General features: G+C 34.7%; 1 protein-coding gene across 18 annotated transcripts in view; it reads left to right on the top strand.

The window, feature by feature from the left end:
* The window catches only part of cep290 (centrosomal protein 290), a 66,316-nt gene that overhangs the window by 11,596 nt on the left and 38,441 nt on the right, over window positions 1-16,279 (top strand). For 5 of the 18 annotated variants that reach the window (XM_073942121.1, XM_068217388.2, XM_009297907.5 and 2 more), the window contains 7 exon segments: window positions 507-689; window positions 911-1,000; window positions 5,683-5,805; window positions 11,546-11,839; window positions 13,280-13,442; window positions 13,588-13,688; window positions 13,776-13,842. In XM_073942121.1, the coding sequence (XP_073798222.1) occupies window positions 507-689; window positions 911-1,000; window positions 5,683-5,805; window positions 11,546-11,839; window positions 13,280-13,442; window positions 13,588-13,688; window positions 13,776-13,842 (1,021 nt within the window). 18 annotated transcript variants of the gene reach the window in all.

The raw sequence follows: 16,279 nt of genomic DNA, 5'->3' as shown, positions 1-16,279 counted from the left end.
GATTCAAGGGATGTATTCTGGGTCAATATTTGAGCATATAAAACCGTTTCTGGAGAACTATTTTTGAACTTAAATAAACCAGTTACCTCACTCACACATTCACTTTCCTTCAGCTTAATCCCTAATCCATGAGGGGTCGCCACAACTGAATGAACCGCCAGTTACTTTGGCTTATGTCTACACAGCAGATGCCCTTCCAGCTGCAACCCAGGACTGGGAAACACTCATATGCTCTAATTCACACACACATTCATGAAATATTTGGTATATATACAGTATAAAAGCTATTAAATTGACTATTTTTGTAAGTAGACAAACCTGCAGTCAAGTGTTTTTTGTTTGTTTGTTATTTTAATTTAACCAAAATGTTTGCTAGTCTGTAATTTGTTAGGTTTTGATTGTTGCTCGTCTAATGAGGATCCTTTCCGCTTGATCTTGATCTGAATTGTAGAATCCTCTTTATGTGATCTTTTCAGATACAATAAACATGTTCTTCTTGTTCCCAGCATGCCGAGGACATGGCTGCCAACCTGAGGAGTGAAAATGAGCACCTGCAGAAGAATCTAGAAGAATCTGTGAAGGAGATGGAGAAGATGACGGACGAATACAACAAGATGAAGATCGCTGTCCAACAAACGGATGCCATCATGGATCAATTGAGAAAAGACAGAGATCATGCCAAGCTTCAGGTAATTTAATCATGCTAATAAAAAAGGTCATTCCAGTCCCACATGCTGATCGATCTATTTGTTGTTATAGCCACATTCTCTTTTACTGCTGTTGGCAGGAAAATGTTTTGCATAATTCAGAGTGCTTTACGAGTTCACATGCATGGGGGGCCACTCTCTTTTATGATAGGAAAAATAAAAAAGATTGTTGCTATTCCTTTTAATGAGATGTGTTTTTCAAGGTAAGAGAGCTAACTGACCAGATCCAGGCCCGAGTGGAAGAGGACGACCCTGTTATGGCTGCTGTTAATGCTAAAGTCGAGGAATGGAAGGTAAGCCTGTCTTCCAAAATTTCAGCTTTGACATTATTAGCAACTTGTAGACAGTGGAGGGTTGTGACGTTCATGAACCCATGTCATTTCTACCGAAGTGGCGGATTGTTTTCTTTTGTCACCTTTTTGTTTATGTGGTTTACCTGCCTCAAATTGCTCACTTCATATTAAGAAGTTCTGAAGCAAAGGTAAATACTTGATTTAGTGCCAGAAACCTGTCAGCCAACAGTTTTGTCTTCCAAGAAAACATTTCAATAAAAACATTAACTTCTTTTTACATTACTAATGAACATATCTATGTAACATAACATATCTATATCTTTACTTCAGCTACGTTTTCTTAATTCAATTTGTTTTCAAGTTATTTAAGAACACGTTGATCTCATAACTTTATGCTTGCATGGTTTCTGAAGAAACACCATGCATTACTGTCATTGCATTTAAATAACAGAAATGCTTGGATAAAACCTTAAAGCTAATGTTGTTAGTATAATGTATTGTAACATATCCTTTTAATTACTTTTTTTTTTTAATAATAAGTAATTTATTCAATATTTATTTGTAAAAAGCTTCAAAATTAACTGCTCCTCCAAGAATTTTTTTAATAATTTCATAACTCCTAATGTTGCTAGTTAACACACTCTGCATTTTTTTTCAACACATCCCATAATTTCTAGAATATCAGCTTCTACCAAATGGTTGATATGTCAGGTTATGTTAAAAGTACCGGAATTAATACATATACTATAAAAAATCTGAAAATATGACATGTAAGACCATACGATTTATTTAAAAATGTATTTAATTTATTTTAAATAAAATAATTTTGAATGCTAAATCATGTTTTCTCGTTTTGTTTTTTGTTTTTTTACACAATAAACCAAAATCAAGTGTAGTAGTGCAACAGGATTTTGTTTGTTTGATTTTTCCTGTAAACCAACAACTCTGTGTAGTGTAAACCAATATTTAAAATAGTTTGCATTCATGCATTCATTAAATGACTTTAAACAGTCATTATTTAAAAAAATATGTTCAACCATTTGGTAGAGCAGGCAGTTAAAGGGTTAAGATAAATACGTTTTGTAGCTTAAAAGTAAATAATTGAAAATAAAAACATCTATAAATCCATGCTTTGCTTTTTGTGTAATTATTCATTAATTAACAAACAGTTTTGACTAAAAAACTCGTAGTAAATGTAGATTCAGTAATCTGATTAAAAGAGATAAAAAGCAATGCATAACTAATCCAATATAAATCACAGGAATATCAAATGAACTGACATGTATCTTGTTTAACACGATAACTTAAGCTGTGAACAAGTTGGCACAAATCACCCGGAAAAAAAGACTTAGATTGTTCTCATCACAAAGATTAGACTGATTTAAAAAGACAATAAATAGTTAATTCAAGACATTCAGACATAAAATTGGATTAATCTAATAGTGAAATAATGATATAAATGAGACACTGACTCTTTCTTTCAAGAGCAGCTCTTAAAATTTATATGGCTCATTTTTTATTACAGGGGTCATCAAACTTGGTCCTGGAGGGCTGGAATCCTGCAGATTTTAGCTTCAGCTTACCTCAACACACCTGCCTGGATGTTTCAAGTATACCTAGTAAAAATCTTGATTGGCTTGTTCAGATGGGTTTTATTAAATCTAATCTCCACAGGACACCGGCCCTCCTGGACCAAACTTGGTCATTAACCCTTGTTTTAATACATCATTATAAAGGTTTATTTTTAATACATAATGTGGAGATAACGAGAACTCATTTTTTAAAAACATGTTAATTGTAAGTCAATTTAAAAGCACAGAAATGTCTGCATGCCAATTTTATAATTTCCCTTAAGCTGTTTTGTGAATTGCTATTCGTAGTCTGACACCACACACCGCGGTTCATGGATCCAAAAGCTGTCAGAGGCCAAAAGCGAACAACAAATGGTGCTAATATATGCTCACAATGTGCAGTAATAGTGCTATTACAGAAAATCAGGATCGTATTGTTTATATCCACATCTATTATCACACAGTAATTTACCTTTTATAAATGCTTCAGTTATTGGTGTCTGGTATAGAGCACTCCAAGAGGCTGTAGTTTCACCAGGGTTTAGTAGTAGATTTGCTTTAATATGTGGTATGATTAAAACTGTCACACAATGGCTATTGATTGAGAGCGTTTTTTCAATTCGAACAGAGGCTCAAGCCGCTGTCACACTAGAGTTTTAGCATGCAAAATTCTGCCATAAGCTGCTTTGAAAAGGGGCAGGATTAAACAAGATGATTATACATTTAAAAAAGCGAGCGATTCATATTTTAAATTTCTGTATAAAGAGGTCATGTTTTGATCTTCTATTGGTCTCACGCAATCACATGATTTCACAGGTCAGAACTTACCAAGCTTACTAAACTTTGCTATGAAGTGACATGTGAAACTTGTGGCACAAGCTTGCGTTTCCAGTCTGCTGCGTTCGCATATGGATAAATGGAAGTCTATGAGGTGAAAAGTGCAGTGTGGCTGCGGCTTTAGACCCAGAAACAATACTCCATACATCACAACTTAAAGGGATAGTTAAAAAAATTTACATTTATTTACTCGCCCAAAACCTTTAAGGATTTTTTTCCAACTGAACCTAAAAGCATATTCTGATTAATGCTGTAATGTGTAATGTGTAATGTGTGTGTGTGTGTGTGCGTGCGTGCGTGCGTGTGTGTGTGAGTGTGTGCGTGTGTGCATGTGTGTTCAACGAGGAAAAAAGTCAAACAAGTTTGAAATGAGTGAAAATTGAACTCGTAACAAATGGAGATGATGTAAAATGATTAAAAGAGAGAGAATAAAAAAGAAATCTAAATCGCAGCATTACAGGAATATCAAATGACTTATCGAGTATCTTGTTTAACATGATAACTCTGACTTTGAGCAAGTTGGCACAAATCATAAGGAAAAAGACGTTAAGATCGTTCTCAACACAAAGGCTCTAACCATTTCCTTTATAACTTTTCTTTGTTAGAACAGAGATGATACCTGATGGAAAAGACCCAGAAAGTTCAGCACCTAGTAATTAGAGTTTCTCAAGTTACCGCCTGGTTTGGAATGCAGTTTTGTCTTTGTAAAAATCTCTTAAAGGCATAGTTCATTACACTTACCTGTAGGTTTTAAACAAGCCTGAAGAACTCAATTAGTTGAATCAAGTGTGTTTAATTAGGGTTGAAACTAAACTGTGCAGAGCTGCGGCTCTCCAGGAGCTGGAATTGACACCTGTGCCCTACTAACACTGCAAGAAGAAACTGTTGAATAGTCAGTATTTTTGTTTTACGTGTGCACAAAAGTACACAGCAAGCTTTTAAAAGGTGCCTAAAAGATGTCTAAACAAAGACGTCTTGGCTAAAAAGTCATTTAAAATCCAAAGAACAGTCCAAAAATAGACTTGTTCTCATATACACTACCTGACAAAAGTCTTGCCGCCTATCTAAGTTTAGGAACAACAAATAAAACTTGACTTCTAGTTGATCATTTGGTATCAGAAGTGGCTTGTGTGAAAGGCAAAGGCCTCTAGATTACGCTTATTTTACATAAATAAAATATGATTGTGCCTTGACTTTTAATTATTTAATTAGGACAGTAAGGTCTGACTTTGCCTAGAGGCCCTCGACAAAAGTCTCGTCACTTAACAGAAATAATGGACAGTGTAAAATTTAAAGTCATGGTGCAGTGGAAAAAAAATAATATTGTGCATGACTCCCATGAGCTTGGAGAACTGCATCTATACATCTCTGCAATGACTCAAATAACTTCATCTAGTAAAAGTCATCTGGAATGGCATAAAGTCATCTGGAATGGCAAAAAAATGTGTTCTTGCAGGGCTCCCAGAGTTCATCAAGATTCTTTAGATTCATCTTCCATACCTCCCCCTTCATTTTACCCCAGACATGCTCAATTATGTTAATTTCTGATGACTAGGCTGGCCAATTCTGGAGCACCTTGGCCTTTGTTTTCAGTAACTTTGATGTGGAGGCTGAAGTATGAGAAGGAGCGTTATCCTGTTGAAGAATTTGCCCTCTCATGTAAAGTTTGTAATGTAATGGGCAGCACAAATATCTTGAAACTTTAGGCTGTTGATGTTGATGAAGTCAAGTTAGTATTTGTTGCCCTTACAACTGAGATCGACGATAAGACTTTTGTCAGGTAGTGTAGACCTGAATGAATGACTTCACATGTGAAGTCTGTCTAATGATCACTTGTGTACTTTTGGACTATTTGTAGATATCTATCAGATTTTTACAGCCCAAATTTAGTATTGCTTTAGTCATGTTTGCATATCTGTTAGACGTCTTTTAAACATAATTGCTTAGTGGGTATTCTTGTAGCTTCATAATATTATGATTAAACGACTGATGACAATTTGGAGAATGTTTTTGGTATCTTTCTGGACTTTGAAAGTTTCAGGACCCTGTCTATTGAAGGGCCATGAGCCCTCAGATTATAAATCTAAATTATCTTCATTAATTCTTACGGGTTTAAAACAACATGATGGCGATTAATCAATGGCTGAATTGCCAGAAATATCTCTTTAAATAGTCAAGATCACAGTCTAATGGATCAGGCAAATGTCAGATTAGTTGTTTTTTTTGACGGTCGTGGCACATTTTCTAACCGTGATGTGTCTTTTTCTTTTTCAGAGTGTTTTATCAGGGAAAGATCTGGAAATTTTGGAGTATCAGCAGATGATCAGAGATTTGAGGGAGAAACTGCGAACTGCTCAGATGGATTCAGATAAAAGCAACATTATCGCATTGCAACAGGTCAGTCAGATAAAACACAGTTGCCCTCTTCTGAGAAACTTCTCCATTACTACAAATGAAAATGTTTTTATTTAGCTAGTTAGTTATTTACAAATTTATTAACTCATAAATTAATATTTCTATTTCAAAATTATTCATCAAAGAAAATAAAAATGTTTTTGCCCACAAAAAAATTTCAATGAGAAATATTGAGGATAATGAAATTATCAAATTTTAATGATTTTTAAACAACCTTGAAGACCGGCAATAATAGGTTACAGTGATAAAATTTTAATATTTATTCACTTATGATTGGGTGAATTAAGCCATTTAAATATATCAATAGATTTGTTTGTTTGACATTTAATTTTATATTTATTATTTATGGTCCATTATTATGAGTACTACATTTTGTTTCTAAGAGTTTATTAAATTCCAAGCTAATTAAATACATTAATAATTTATTTTCAGATGCATTTTATACTTTCTCTATTCTTTCTCTTAAATATTTTTATACTACTTTCGGTTATTAATTTTAGTCACAAAACATATGTCTCAGGCCAGTTTTACAAATCCTGTGTTTTGTGGTGTAACTGTAACTGACAGAAACTGGCCACTAATAATTTAAACTGAGTGCATTACTGTGAAATTAAATTTACATGAGGAAGACGTCCATATTTACATCCAAATGCGAATAAATTCTTAGGGGATGGAAACTAAACCCATAAGTGTAGCTATAAAGTGCTCAAATCATCTGGATCTAGTCAGTTTTTCTGAATAGAACGTGTTTATGTGTCTGTTACTGCGTGTGGAACAAAGCCCGCCAGATGTATTGTTTTAAAACAGTGTGTCCCACTTTTATTTCATGCTGCTTCTTAAAAGGCTGTATTACAAAAAATTGTGTTGATAAAATAGGTTTATGGAGTATTTCAATGTGTTTTCTCTTAAGTTTCGTTTATGACGCAACACAAAAAAATTTTCAGTGGCAAACCTTACCAAACGCCACTGTGATGCTTCTGGGAAAGCAGCATGAACACTAACCTGTGTAATTCACCTAAAAATAAAAGTTTGATCATTATTTGCTCACCCTGTTGTTGTTCCATGACCAAATGCACTTCTTCCTTTTTCAGACCAGATGAGAAGAATTAAAGGGTTATGTTATGGTAATGAATATCAGCTTAAAACTATATTGAAAAGTAGAATGATCCCTGGCAAAATGTGCTGTACTTTTTAAGTGTTCTGGAAAGATAAAACAAGGGTTGATGTAAAGCAACCAGAAAATGATTGTAATATTGAATAAAAGTCCTCCGGCTTTGTACATGGGTCTTAATATATGACTGCGTGGTCCATGAGAATGTTGTGGTATTGTGTCCACAGGTGTCCACCAACACTCTTCTAAAAAACAATCATCTGTTTTCTGTCGAAGCATTTAAAAAAACAACCACTTAGCACCTCGCTACGCTGCTGACGTTTTAAAAAAATGCAGCACTTCTGAATAAAAAACTCCCAGCTTGAGAAAAATGGCTATTTGTGCCACAGTTCACTATGAACAGCCAAAGCACAGAAGATCATGTACTTTTTTCTCTGACAGAAATATATGTATCAGAGTACCACTCTGGAGATATTCAACATGTTTCCTTCCAAAATGCTAATTTAATTTATGCGCAAAACTGGAATATCATATAAAACTTTCGCAAATAAAGCAGAGTTTCCATCCACTGCACCAGATATCACTGGATATGGTACCAGATATCAGAAAGAAAACTGGATAGCTCACCCAAAAATAAAAATCCTGCCATCATTTACCCATCCTCTATTTATTTCAAACCTTACTGAGTTGCATTTGCCTGTTCTATACGAAAGAAGATGGTTTGATGAATGTTGAAAACCTGTGGCTGTTATTTCCATAGTATTTTTCTGACTGTCTTTGGCTACCAATTTTCAACATTTTTTTTTCAAACACTTTTGTATTCGACAGAAAAAAAGGAAAACAAATTAATAAACTTTTTTTTAGGGTTTAATTAAGTGTTTCATTTTGGATACTTTTTTCATGTTTTTTTTTTTTTTTTTTTTTTTTTGGATGAACTGTTGCTTTAATTACACACTTATGTGCTTTTTCTGAGCCATGGTGAACTTCGACACTATTATAGTTTAATGAATGCCTAGTCGTGCACAGACTAACAGCCAAGATACATTAAATTTAGTTTGTTTTTCACCAAACCCTGTTTCTTGGAATAACTGCCATGCGCGCATTGGAACATTCCTTAAAATGTTTCAGCTTAAAGGTTTAGTTCAGCTTAAAATTACATTTCAGCTATCATTTACTGACTTTTATGTCATTATATAAAAAAGTCATTCTTCCTCAAAACATAAATAAATCATTTTTAACAAATATGAAGTATATTGAGTCAAAAATCTGATGCATTAAACATTTCCAAAGAGACCCATATGAATTGAGTGGTTTAATCCAAGTCTTCTGAAGAGAGTTGATTGCTTTATGTGATATAAATTCAATTTAGGCTTTTACTCGCATACAAACATTGATCAGCTAACAATGTTAACATCATTTAGATTTAGTCACAGAAACTCAATCATGTTGGCTACTTATCTTATCTTGATCCTCTTCATCCCATGTGAGACAGAAGGCTGCAACTAACTCTGTTCTGGGCTTTGATGCTATTGGATGGTATTGAACCAGTAGATGTCACAGATCAACTATTATGGAAGGCTTCTATCTTGCTATCTTCTTTCTCTACATGAGCCGGTCCATCTGCTCTCACTTATGCCTAGTATGTCCAGATTATATCTGTCCATTTCTTTGATAACCTGTGCTGTTTTGGATTTCTCGTACATGGTCTGCACATTCCAAATACCAAGAGGGACACTCTTAGGCCCCAGAAAAATCTTTCCAGCTTCTGTCTTTCCCTGGAAGAGCTTTTATCTGACGCTGTCATGATGTCACTTATGTGACTTGGGTTTTCTTTGGAGTCTAATGAAGCTATCTGTACTGTTGCCATTGTAGTTTATGTAACTCAATGTTTGCATGACAGTTGAGAACCTGAGAGAATGTTACAGGACACTTTTTAGTTTCAGAAAAAAACAGTGATATTCATTCTTGCATGTCTCGGGGCATGTTTGTGCTTTTTCATGAACCAGCTAGATTCATTTTTGTGTGTCGTATATGAGTTTCTTTTTTTCTTATGCATTACACAGTTATGGTTGAACCCATTTGCTGATCAGTGTTTAATATGGCTCATTTCCACTGAGTGTAGAGTACGGTACAGTGCTGTACGGTACACATTTATTTCTGTTTCACCGTCAGAAGTACCAAAATAACCAAATGTATTGTACCACTTTTTTGCTGCCATTTTCAAAGGGTATTTGGCACATAGATGGCGAGGCAGTGGCGCAGTAGGTAGTGCTGTTGCCTCACAGCAAGAAGGTCGCTGGTTCGAACCTCGGCTCAGTTGGCGTTTCTGTGTGGAGTTTGCATGTTCTCACTTTGTTCGCGTGGGTTTCCTCCGGGTGCTCCGGTTTCCCCCACAGTCCAAAGACATGCAGTACAGGTGAATTGGGTAGGCTAAATTGTCTGTAGTGTATGAGTGTGTGCGTGAATGTGTGGATGTTTTCAAGAGATGGGTTGCGGCTGGAAGGGCATCCGCTGCGTAAAAACTTGCTGGATATGTTGGCGGTTCATTCCGCTGTGGCGACCCCGGATTAATAAAGGGACTAAGCCGACAAGAAAATGAATAAATGATTTGGCACATAGGTATGGTTCCAAAGGGTGGAGCTAGACTCGAGGCTGAATGCTGTTGGTTTACAGCAGAGGTCACCAATCTCAGTCTTGGAGGGCCGGTGTCCCTGCAGCATTTAGCTCTAAAATTGCCTCAACAGACCTCCCTGGAAGTTTCAAGTATACCTAGTAAGACTTTGATTAGCTTGTACAGGTGTGTTTAATTAGAGTTGGAGCTAAACTCTGCAGGACACCGGTCCTCTAGGAACAAGTTTGATTATTCTGGTTTACAGAGTCATCACCAGCATATGCAAAAATACACTGAAATGACAAAATAGGATGTCTTTTTTTAAATATATAACCATAATCACACAATAACAGCATATGTCATTAAACCATACTCAAACAAAGCTCAGACATACAATAGCTTGCTTCTTTTTGTGACGAACAGCCGCATGTTAAGAAGCTAGGCCTGAATGTGCTGTTTGTCCTTTATTGTTGTTTATGAGGCCATTGCACATGAGCATTTGAAATATTGAACTTGAGTTGGCAAAAGACTCCATGTGCATCGCCTGAATTTTTTTTGGAGCGAAACTAAAGTCAATTGCAATGCCACTGTCAGCCAATCGTTGCATTGCTGATTAAGATTTCAAGTATCGATAGATCTGTTCTTCACAACACACACAGCAGTCTCAAATCAGTTCATCCAGACACTTTAATTCGCGAAGTTGTTTGAAGAACCAAATTAGCCAGAGGTTTGCTATTAAAAGATCCAGGATCTGCCAAATCATCGTAAATTAAAGAACGGACCCCTGTATATATACTGTAGATGTACATAACAGTAAAATACAAAACGTAATGCTCAGTGGAAACGAGGCATACTGTAAGTGTGAATAAAAGCCTAAAGTAAATCTGTTCAATATAGACCATTTTAATGTGGCATGTCATTGGCCCTTGAAAATTTCCTGCTTATTGTCAAACTATTGTCTGTTAATTAATAATTAATCATGATTAATCATGAAAAATGTTTTATTATTAATCATGATTATTTACAAAAAAGTTTGATTAATTACATACATTTTTTTAATCATTTAACAGCCCTAACATGTGAATGTATATTATGAAGCTGTTGTTATTATTATGTAATGTATGTTTTATCTACATTAATCTTGATTTTACATTAATACATTAATAAACATACAGGCAATAACAAGAGAAAACATTAAAACAGCTGTCATGATATTATTTATCAATTTGCAGACCTTTTTGCATTTTCAGGATCTATGGAAATTAAAAAAGGTAAACCAGGAAATACATTAGGACCTTTATTATTGTTTACATTCCTCAAAATGGTCTGTATAAAGTGATCATTTCTCTTCAAGAAGGACGCATGAGGTCCTCTTTTCAAAAAGCAGTATTTTGATTGAAGATTTGTGTTAGAAAGATGAAGAAAGGGCAAGATTTTGGGGTAACCTAACCCATTAATGCTGGTTGCTAATCATTGCCACTCTATGCAAGAGTGCCAGCAGGACATGTTTTACAACGTTTCAATTAGTGGTCCAAAAAAGAAAAAAGGCATGCGGCTGTGGATTAAATGATGACTAAATTTAATTTCTGGGTGAGCAATCCCTCTGCTATGGGCACTGAATGTCTGGAGCAGATCCCCGCTAATGCATTGCCAAATTTGATTTTGTTCAAATGCTATATCATATTTCACTCTATTTGTGTGCTCTTTTTTTGTGTGTTGCACTCTCTTTTACATGTTTACTACTTCTTTTCAAATGCTTCACTGGCTTGCAAATGTTTCCTTTTTCCATTCTCTATGGTTTACAACTTGGCCGTCTCAGGTCATATATGAACTGTGTGGCGTGAGTATCTGTTTCTCATTTCCTTTGCTTTTTGTGTCATTCATCCTCTGTTTTGCATCTGTCATCTGTCATCTTTAGTCTGTTTCCTTCATATTGATTCATCTCGTTCTGTCCCAGCGGGGTTTAAGGCAGTCACTGGCTTTGTGTTTGTCTTCAAAAGGCCGTGCAAGAGAGGGACAACCAGATCAAGATGCTGTCGGAGCAAGTGGAGCAGTACACGACGGAAATGGAAAGGAATGCTATGCTCATCGAGGAGCTGAAAAGGCCATTGAAGAAAGATAAAGGTCATTCCAGCGACCACCAGCGTAGATTGGAGGATTTGAGTGCAAAACTCCAGGTTGCTGAAAGGAAGGTGCTGGAGGCTCAACGGGCCGCACAACTGGCTGAACGAGATGCCAGAGACAAAGACAAAGAACTCAATGACACCCTTAGCAGAATCCGTCTGTATGAGTCGGTGGGTTTGTACCTTAACACTCACTTTTATGACCACATGTTTTACATACTTTTGGAAATCGTTTTGTATCGAGTCTTTTACCTAAATGTTATGCTTGAAAAGGAAATTCATTCAAATGTATCCACAATTAGGTCCGTCGTCAACATAATTATCTACACTTTTTAATTGCTAATTAATAATTATTATTTCTTATATTTAGTAAGCTATGACAGTCACTTTTAGTGCCAAACTTTTGGGCTTACTTTGTTATCCAGGCCTTATTGACGAAAACTTATTTTCTAATTGCATATTCAGCCTGATATGGTCACTTAGTATCTTCAGAAGAGCTTCAAATATTTGTTCAATATTTTTTTAGTATTATTTGCTCAAGAAGATTAAATATTTGTGTTAAAAATAAATTCTAAATAAATTGTTTAAAAAATGCATATTTATAAAATATTACATATATCACTTGTGTATATAACATTTCTTTGTAATGTTTTTTTATAATAAAAGAAAAGAATAATAATATTGTCATCATCTTGATGTCTATAATGAGAGCACTTTGATGGATGTTTTTAAAAATGGGAAGTTATTCGTCATATACCATGCTGAAAAATCATATCTAATGATTTTAATGTAAAAATTTTTAATTGTATTTATATATGAATACAACAGTTCGACTACATAATCTTGAATATAAAAAAGAATCAAACACGGAGAGTCTAAAAATTCTTTTGCATGAGGAACTACTTTCTTCCTCCATTCCTTCAAATCTGCAGCTGACATCAGAATAGCAGAAACTGTTGCTACTTCACAAACGTCACTTTAGAGCTAGTATTTGAATGATTCTCTTGCGTAATATCTAAAGTAAAGACAAAACAGGTGATTTTGCTCACATTTTAAGATTATAAGGCTGAACGGCATGAAATGCCATCAGTCCACAGAGATTTCCAAGTATTTCTCTGTTGCAACTGGGATTACACAATAATTACCCCGAAAAAAGCAAAACAAAGCAAGCACTACCAGAAACACTACCAGACTATGGTATGAATACAGCAGTACAACATGCAAAAGAGAGAGATTGACTTACCTTAATGTCACTTACCTGTTTTATAATGATTTTATCAGCTGTAGTTTGAAATTACTATGTGCTACACTACAAGTTATGTGGTCTCTGTTGCCATTTGACAGCCCTAACATACATACATATATATATATATATATATACACATATATATATATATATATATATATATATATATATATATATATATATACATACACACACATTATACATTATAAAACTGTTGCTATTATTATGTATTATATGTTTTATCTACATTAATCTTAATTTTACATTAATAAACGGACAGACTTAAAAGGATACTTTTTTAACCTATAGAATGTTATATAACACATCCTTGGAAGTTTAGCTTGAAGCACCTCATTCTTTTTCAGGGGACGGATGGTTTGGAAGCTGCAATCTCTGAAATCAAAGAATGTAAAAATCAAATCCGAGTAAGAGACCGGGAGATAGAAGGCATGATAAAAGAGATAAACCAGCTGGAGATGAAGATCAACAATCTGCTAGACGAGAACGAAGACCTGCGAGAGCGGCTTGGTAAGATTCTTCAATGCATAGCTATCTCTGTTATCTCTTTTTCTACTTACACCTAGACATATTGGTCTGTTTTCATATCCCATATTGGTTTTGCTAAGATAACAGTCTGTTTTGACCCTCATTGGGATCATCTTTCCCAAACCAGGATTAAATCCGAAGGAAGAACTTGATTTGAGTGAATTCCGGAGATCAAAGATTTTGAAGCAGAGACAGTATAAAGCGGAGAACCAGGTTCTGCTCAAAGAGGTAAAAATACTTAAAAAAAACTTTATCTTTATGGACCATCCTTAATCTGTTATGTCGCCTTTCATTTTTTTAAATGGAAATTCTTAGATTGAGCGTCTCGAGGAGGAAAGGCTGGAGCTTAAACAACGCATCCGTGCACTTGTGAAGGACAAAGGTGAGATCTTATCTCCGAGATGATGTATATCAGTTGTACACTCATGTCCTATTACCATAAACAGATATTTAGGGTTCAGATATGCTAAGTGCTTACATCAACACAAACACTGATTTGGCATTTACAGTAAGATCTATTGTTAGGATTTCCTAAAGACACACAGTGAGATGTTGGTGATGAAAAGATACAGGCACAGCTATTTTTTTAGCTGTCCTGATAGCAAAAGTGTTTGTTAGAAAAATTGTACCATCTATAAGATATTGGAGGATGAAAATTCATAATTGCGAGATTTATAAACTTAATAACAGTCAAAATCGTCATATATATAAACTCTGAAGATAAAATTCTGACTTGTTTTTTTGTGATTCTGAGTTTGAGTTTTTCCTAAGTTATACTTACAATTATTCTAATAAAATTCTGGCTTTATTTTTTTAAATCCTGTTTACATCACTCAACTCTGGCTTTATTACTCTAAATCCTACATGTTTACATCACGCAATTCTGACTATTTATATAAATTCTTGGTTTACATCTCATAATTCTGGCTTTATTTCTCTAAATTCTATGTTTACACAGACTTCTAATTTTATTTCGCTCAATTTTTAGTTTAATTCTCACTCTTCTGACTATTCTGAGGGTGTTTCGTTTTGATTTCCAGCTTTTAAACAATTCAGAGTTTTTTGTTATTTTTGCTTTCTATATTTCACTGTTCTAAATGGATCTCAGTTCTGACATTAAGGGCCCTATCATAGGCCATGCGCAATAAGGTGCAAGACATGTTTGGCGCGATTTGTTGCTATTTTCAGACCAGCGCAACAGTAATTTTTTACATTTTGCGCCACATTGTTTAAATGGAAAATCCACTTGCACTACTTTGTGGACTCATGGGTGTGCCAGTCTGAAAAGGAGGTGTATTAAGGTGCATTGTTAGCGCGTTACTATACTGAGAAAGTGAAATAGACTGCGCTGTTTACCAAATAAAAGCTGGTCTAAATTCCTGCACAGAGCGTGTCAGTAATGCGCCTATACAGGTTTAAACACTTACACATTGCTTATTACACACAGGATGTACAGCAATACACAAACATCTCTACATATGAAAAAATAAAGAATTAAAATTTTACAAACATTACAATTATTATTTACTGCATAGATATAGAAAACCCTACCTCCATGCCTTCTTCATGTCCAGGAGGCTTTTTTCAGTTTACTTTTGATTTTCATTTGTATAATGTTATTGTTGTTAGCAGTATTATTTATTATATGCATATTTATATTTGTTTTAATATAAAAAAAAAAGTTTTTTTACCTGTCTGGTTTTAAAGACGTATGCGTCACTAAATAGGGCATTAGAATTGGACGTGTGTTTGGATATAACTCCACACTTCGTTATTTTTACCACACTTCGTTATGGTTGTTGATTTATTCATTTGCTGGAAATAAGAACTGAATATAGAAAAGGTTTTGAAACAAATCTTAGTGCCTAAATTAAATGTATACTAAATAATATGTAGGCTAATGGATGTCTTCAACAACGTTTCCTTGTCCACGAAAGTAAAGAGGCCGAATGGAGGAAGCTCGTTCTTTATCCTCGCACTGCAGATGATCTGTTAAACTGTTTTCTCACTAGTGAAGCATTCAGTATTTCCATTTACGAAATCCGCCATGTAAAAAGCAAATGCACCATTATGCTCAAAACACACCCATAACTCACTCAACAGCACAACCCTCCTGTAATACCATGCACTATGGCGCAAGCCTTCATGCTTTTGGACACACCCTTAATGCTTTTGTGCTATTCGCTTTAGACTTTGCACCTAGATCGTTAAACTATAGAGCTCTAATTCTCATAACTGTTTATATCTCACAATTCTCACTTTTTCTCACTTTTTTTCTTAGTTATTCCTGGCTATTAATGTTATTAATTAATTCTCACAAATGTTGAATTTATTTTGCATACATTTAATCACAATTGTTTTATTTCTTATTATACTATTGTCATTCTGAGCAAAATGTCAGAAATGTGAAATAATCATTTGTTGTTTTTTCATCCACTACCTGACTTGGTAGCACTGCACGTGTTACTATAATAACTTGACATATTATGCTTAATAAAATTGCAAAAACATTTGTTAAATAAAAATATTAATTAAAAGGATAATTTCTTAATAAATATCGTAATGCAATTGATATGAATATTCCACATTTGTGCCACAATATCAATGAAGGCTATTGATTGGTGGAATAAAACCCTTTTAAAATGGTTGATTGTGGCACAGTGTTTCTGCTGTTTTCTGCATCAGTGTTGACAGCAGCTTTTCATCTCACTTTTAACTAGCTTAAATCACAAAAACAATTTTATAGCACATTTTAAAAATGGTCTTATGATCAGGATCGCCTCGTAAGTAAAAGCGTTCGCTCTAAGCTGCCTTTGACA

This window comes from Danio rerio, chromosome 25, assembly GCF_049306965.1.
Source record: "Danio rerio strain Tuebingen ecotype United States chromosome 25, GRCz12tu, whole genome shotgun sequence".
Lineage (NCBI taxonomy): Eukaryota > Metazoa > Chordata > Actinopteri > Cypriniformes > Danionidae > Danio > Danio rerio.
Note: the sequence above shows the minus strand (reverse complement) of the source record. Positions and strands in the feature narration are given on the sequence as shown.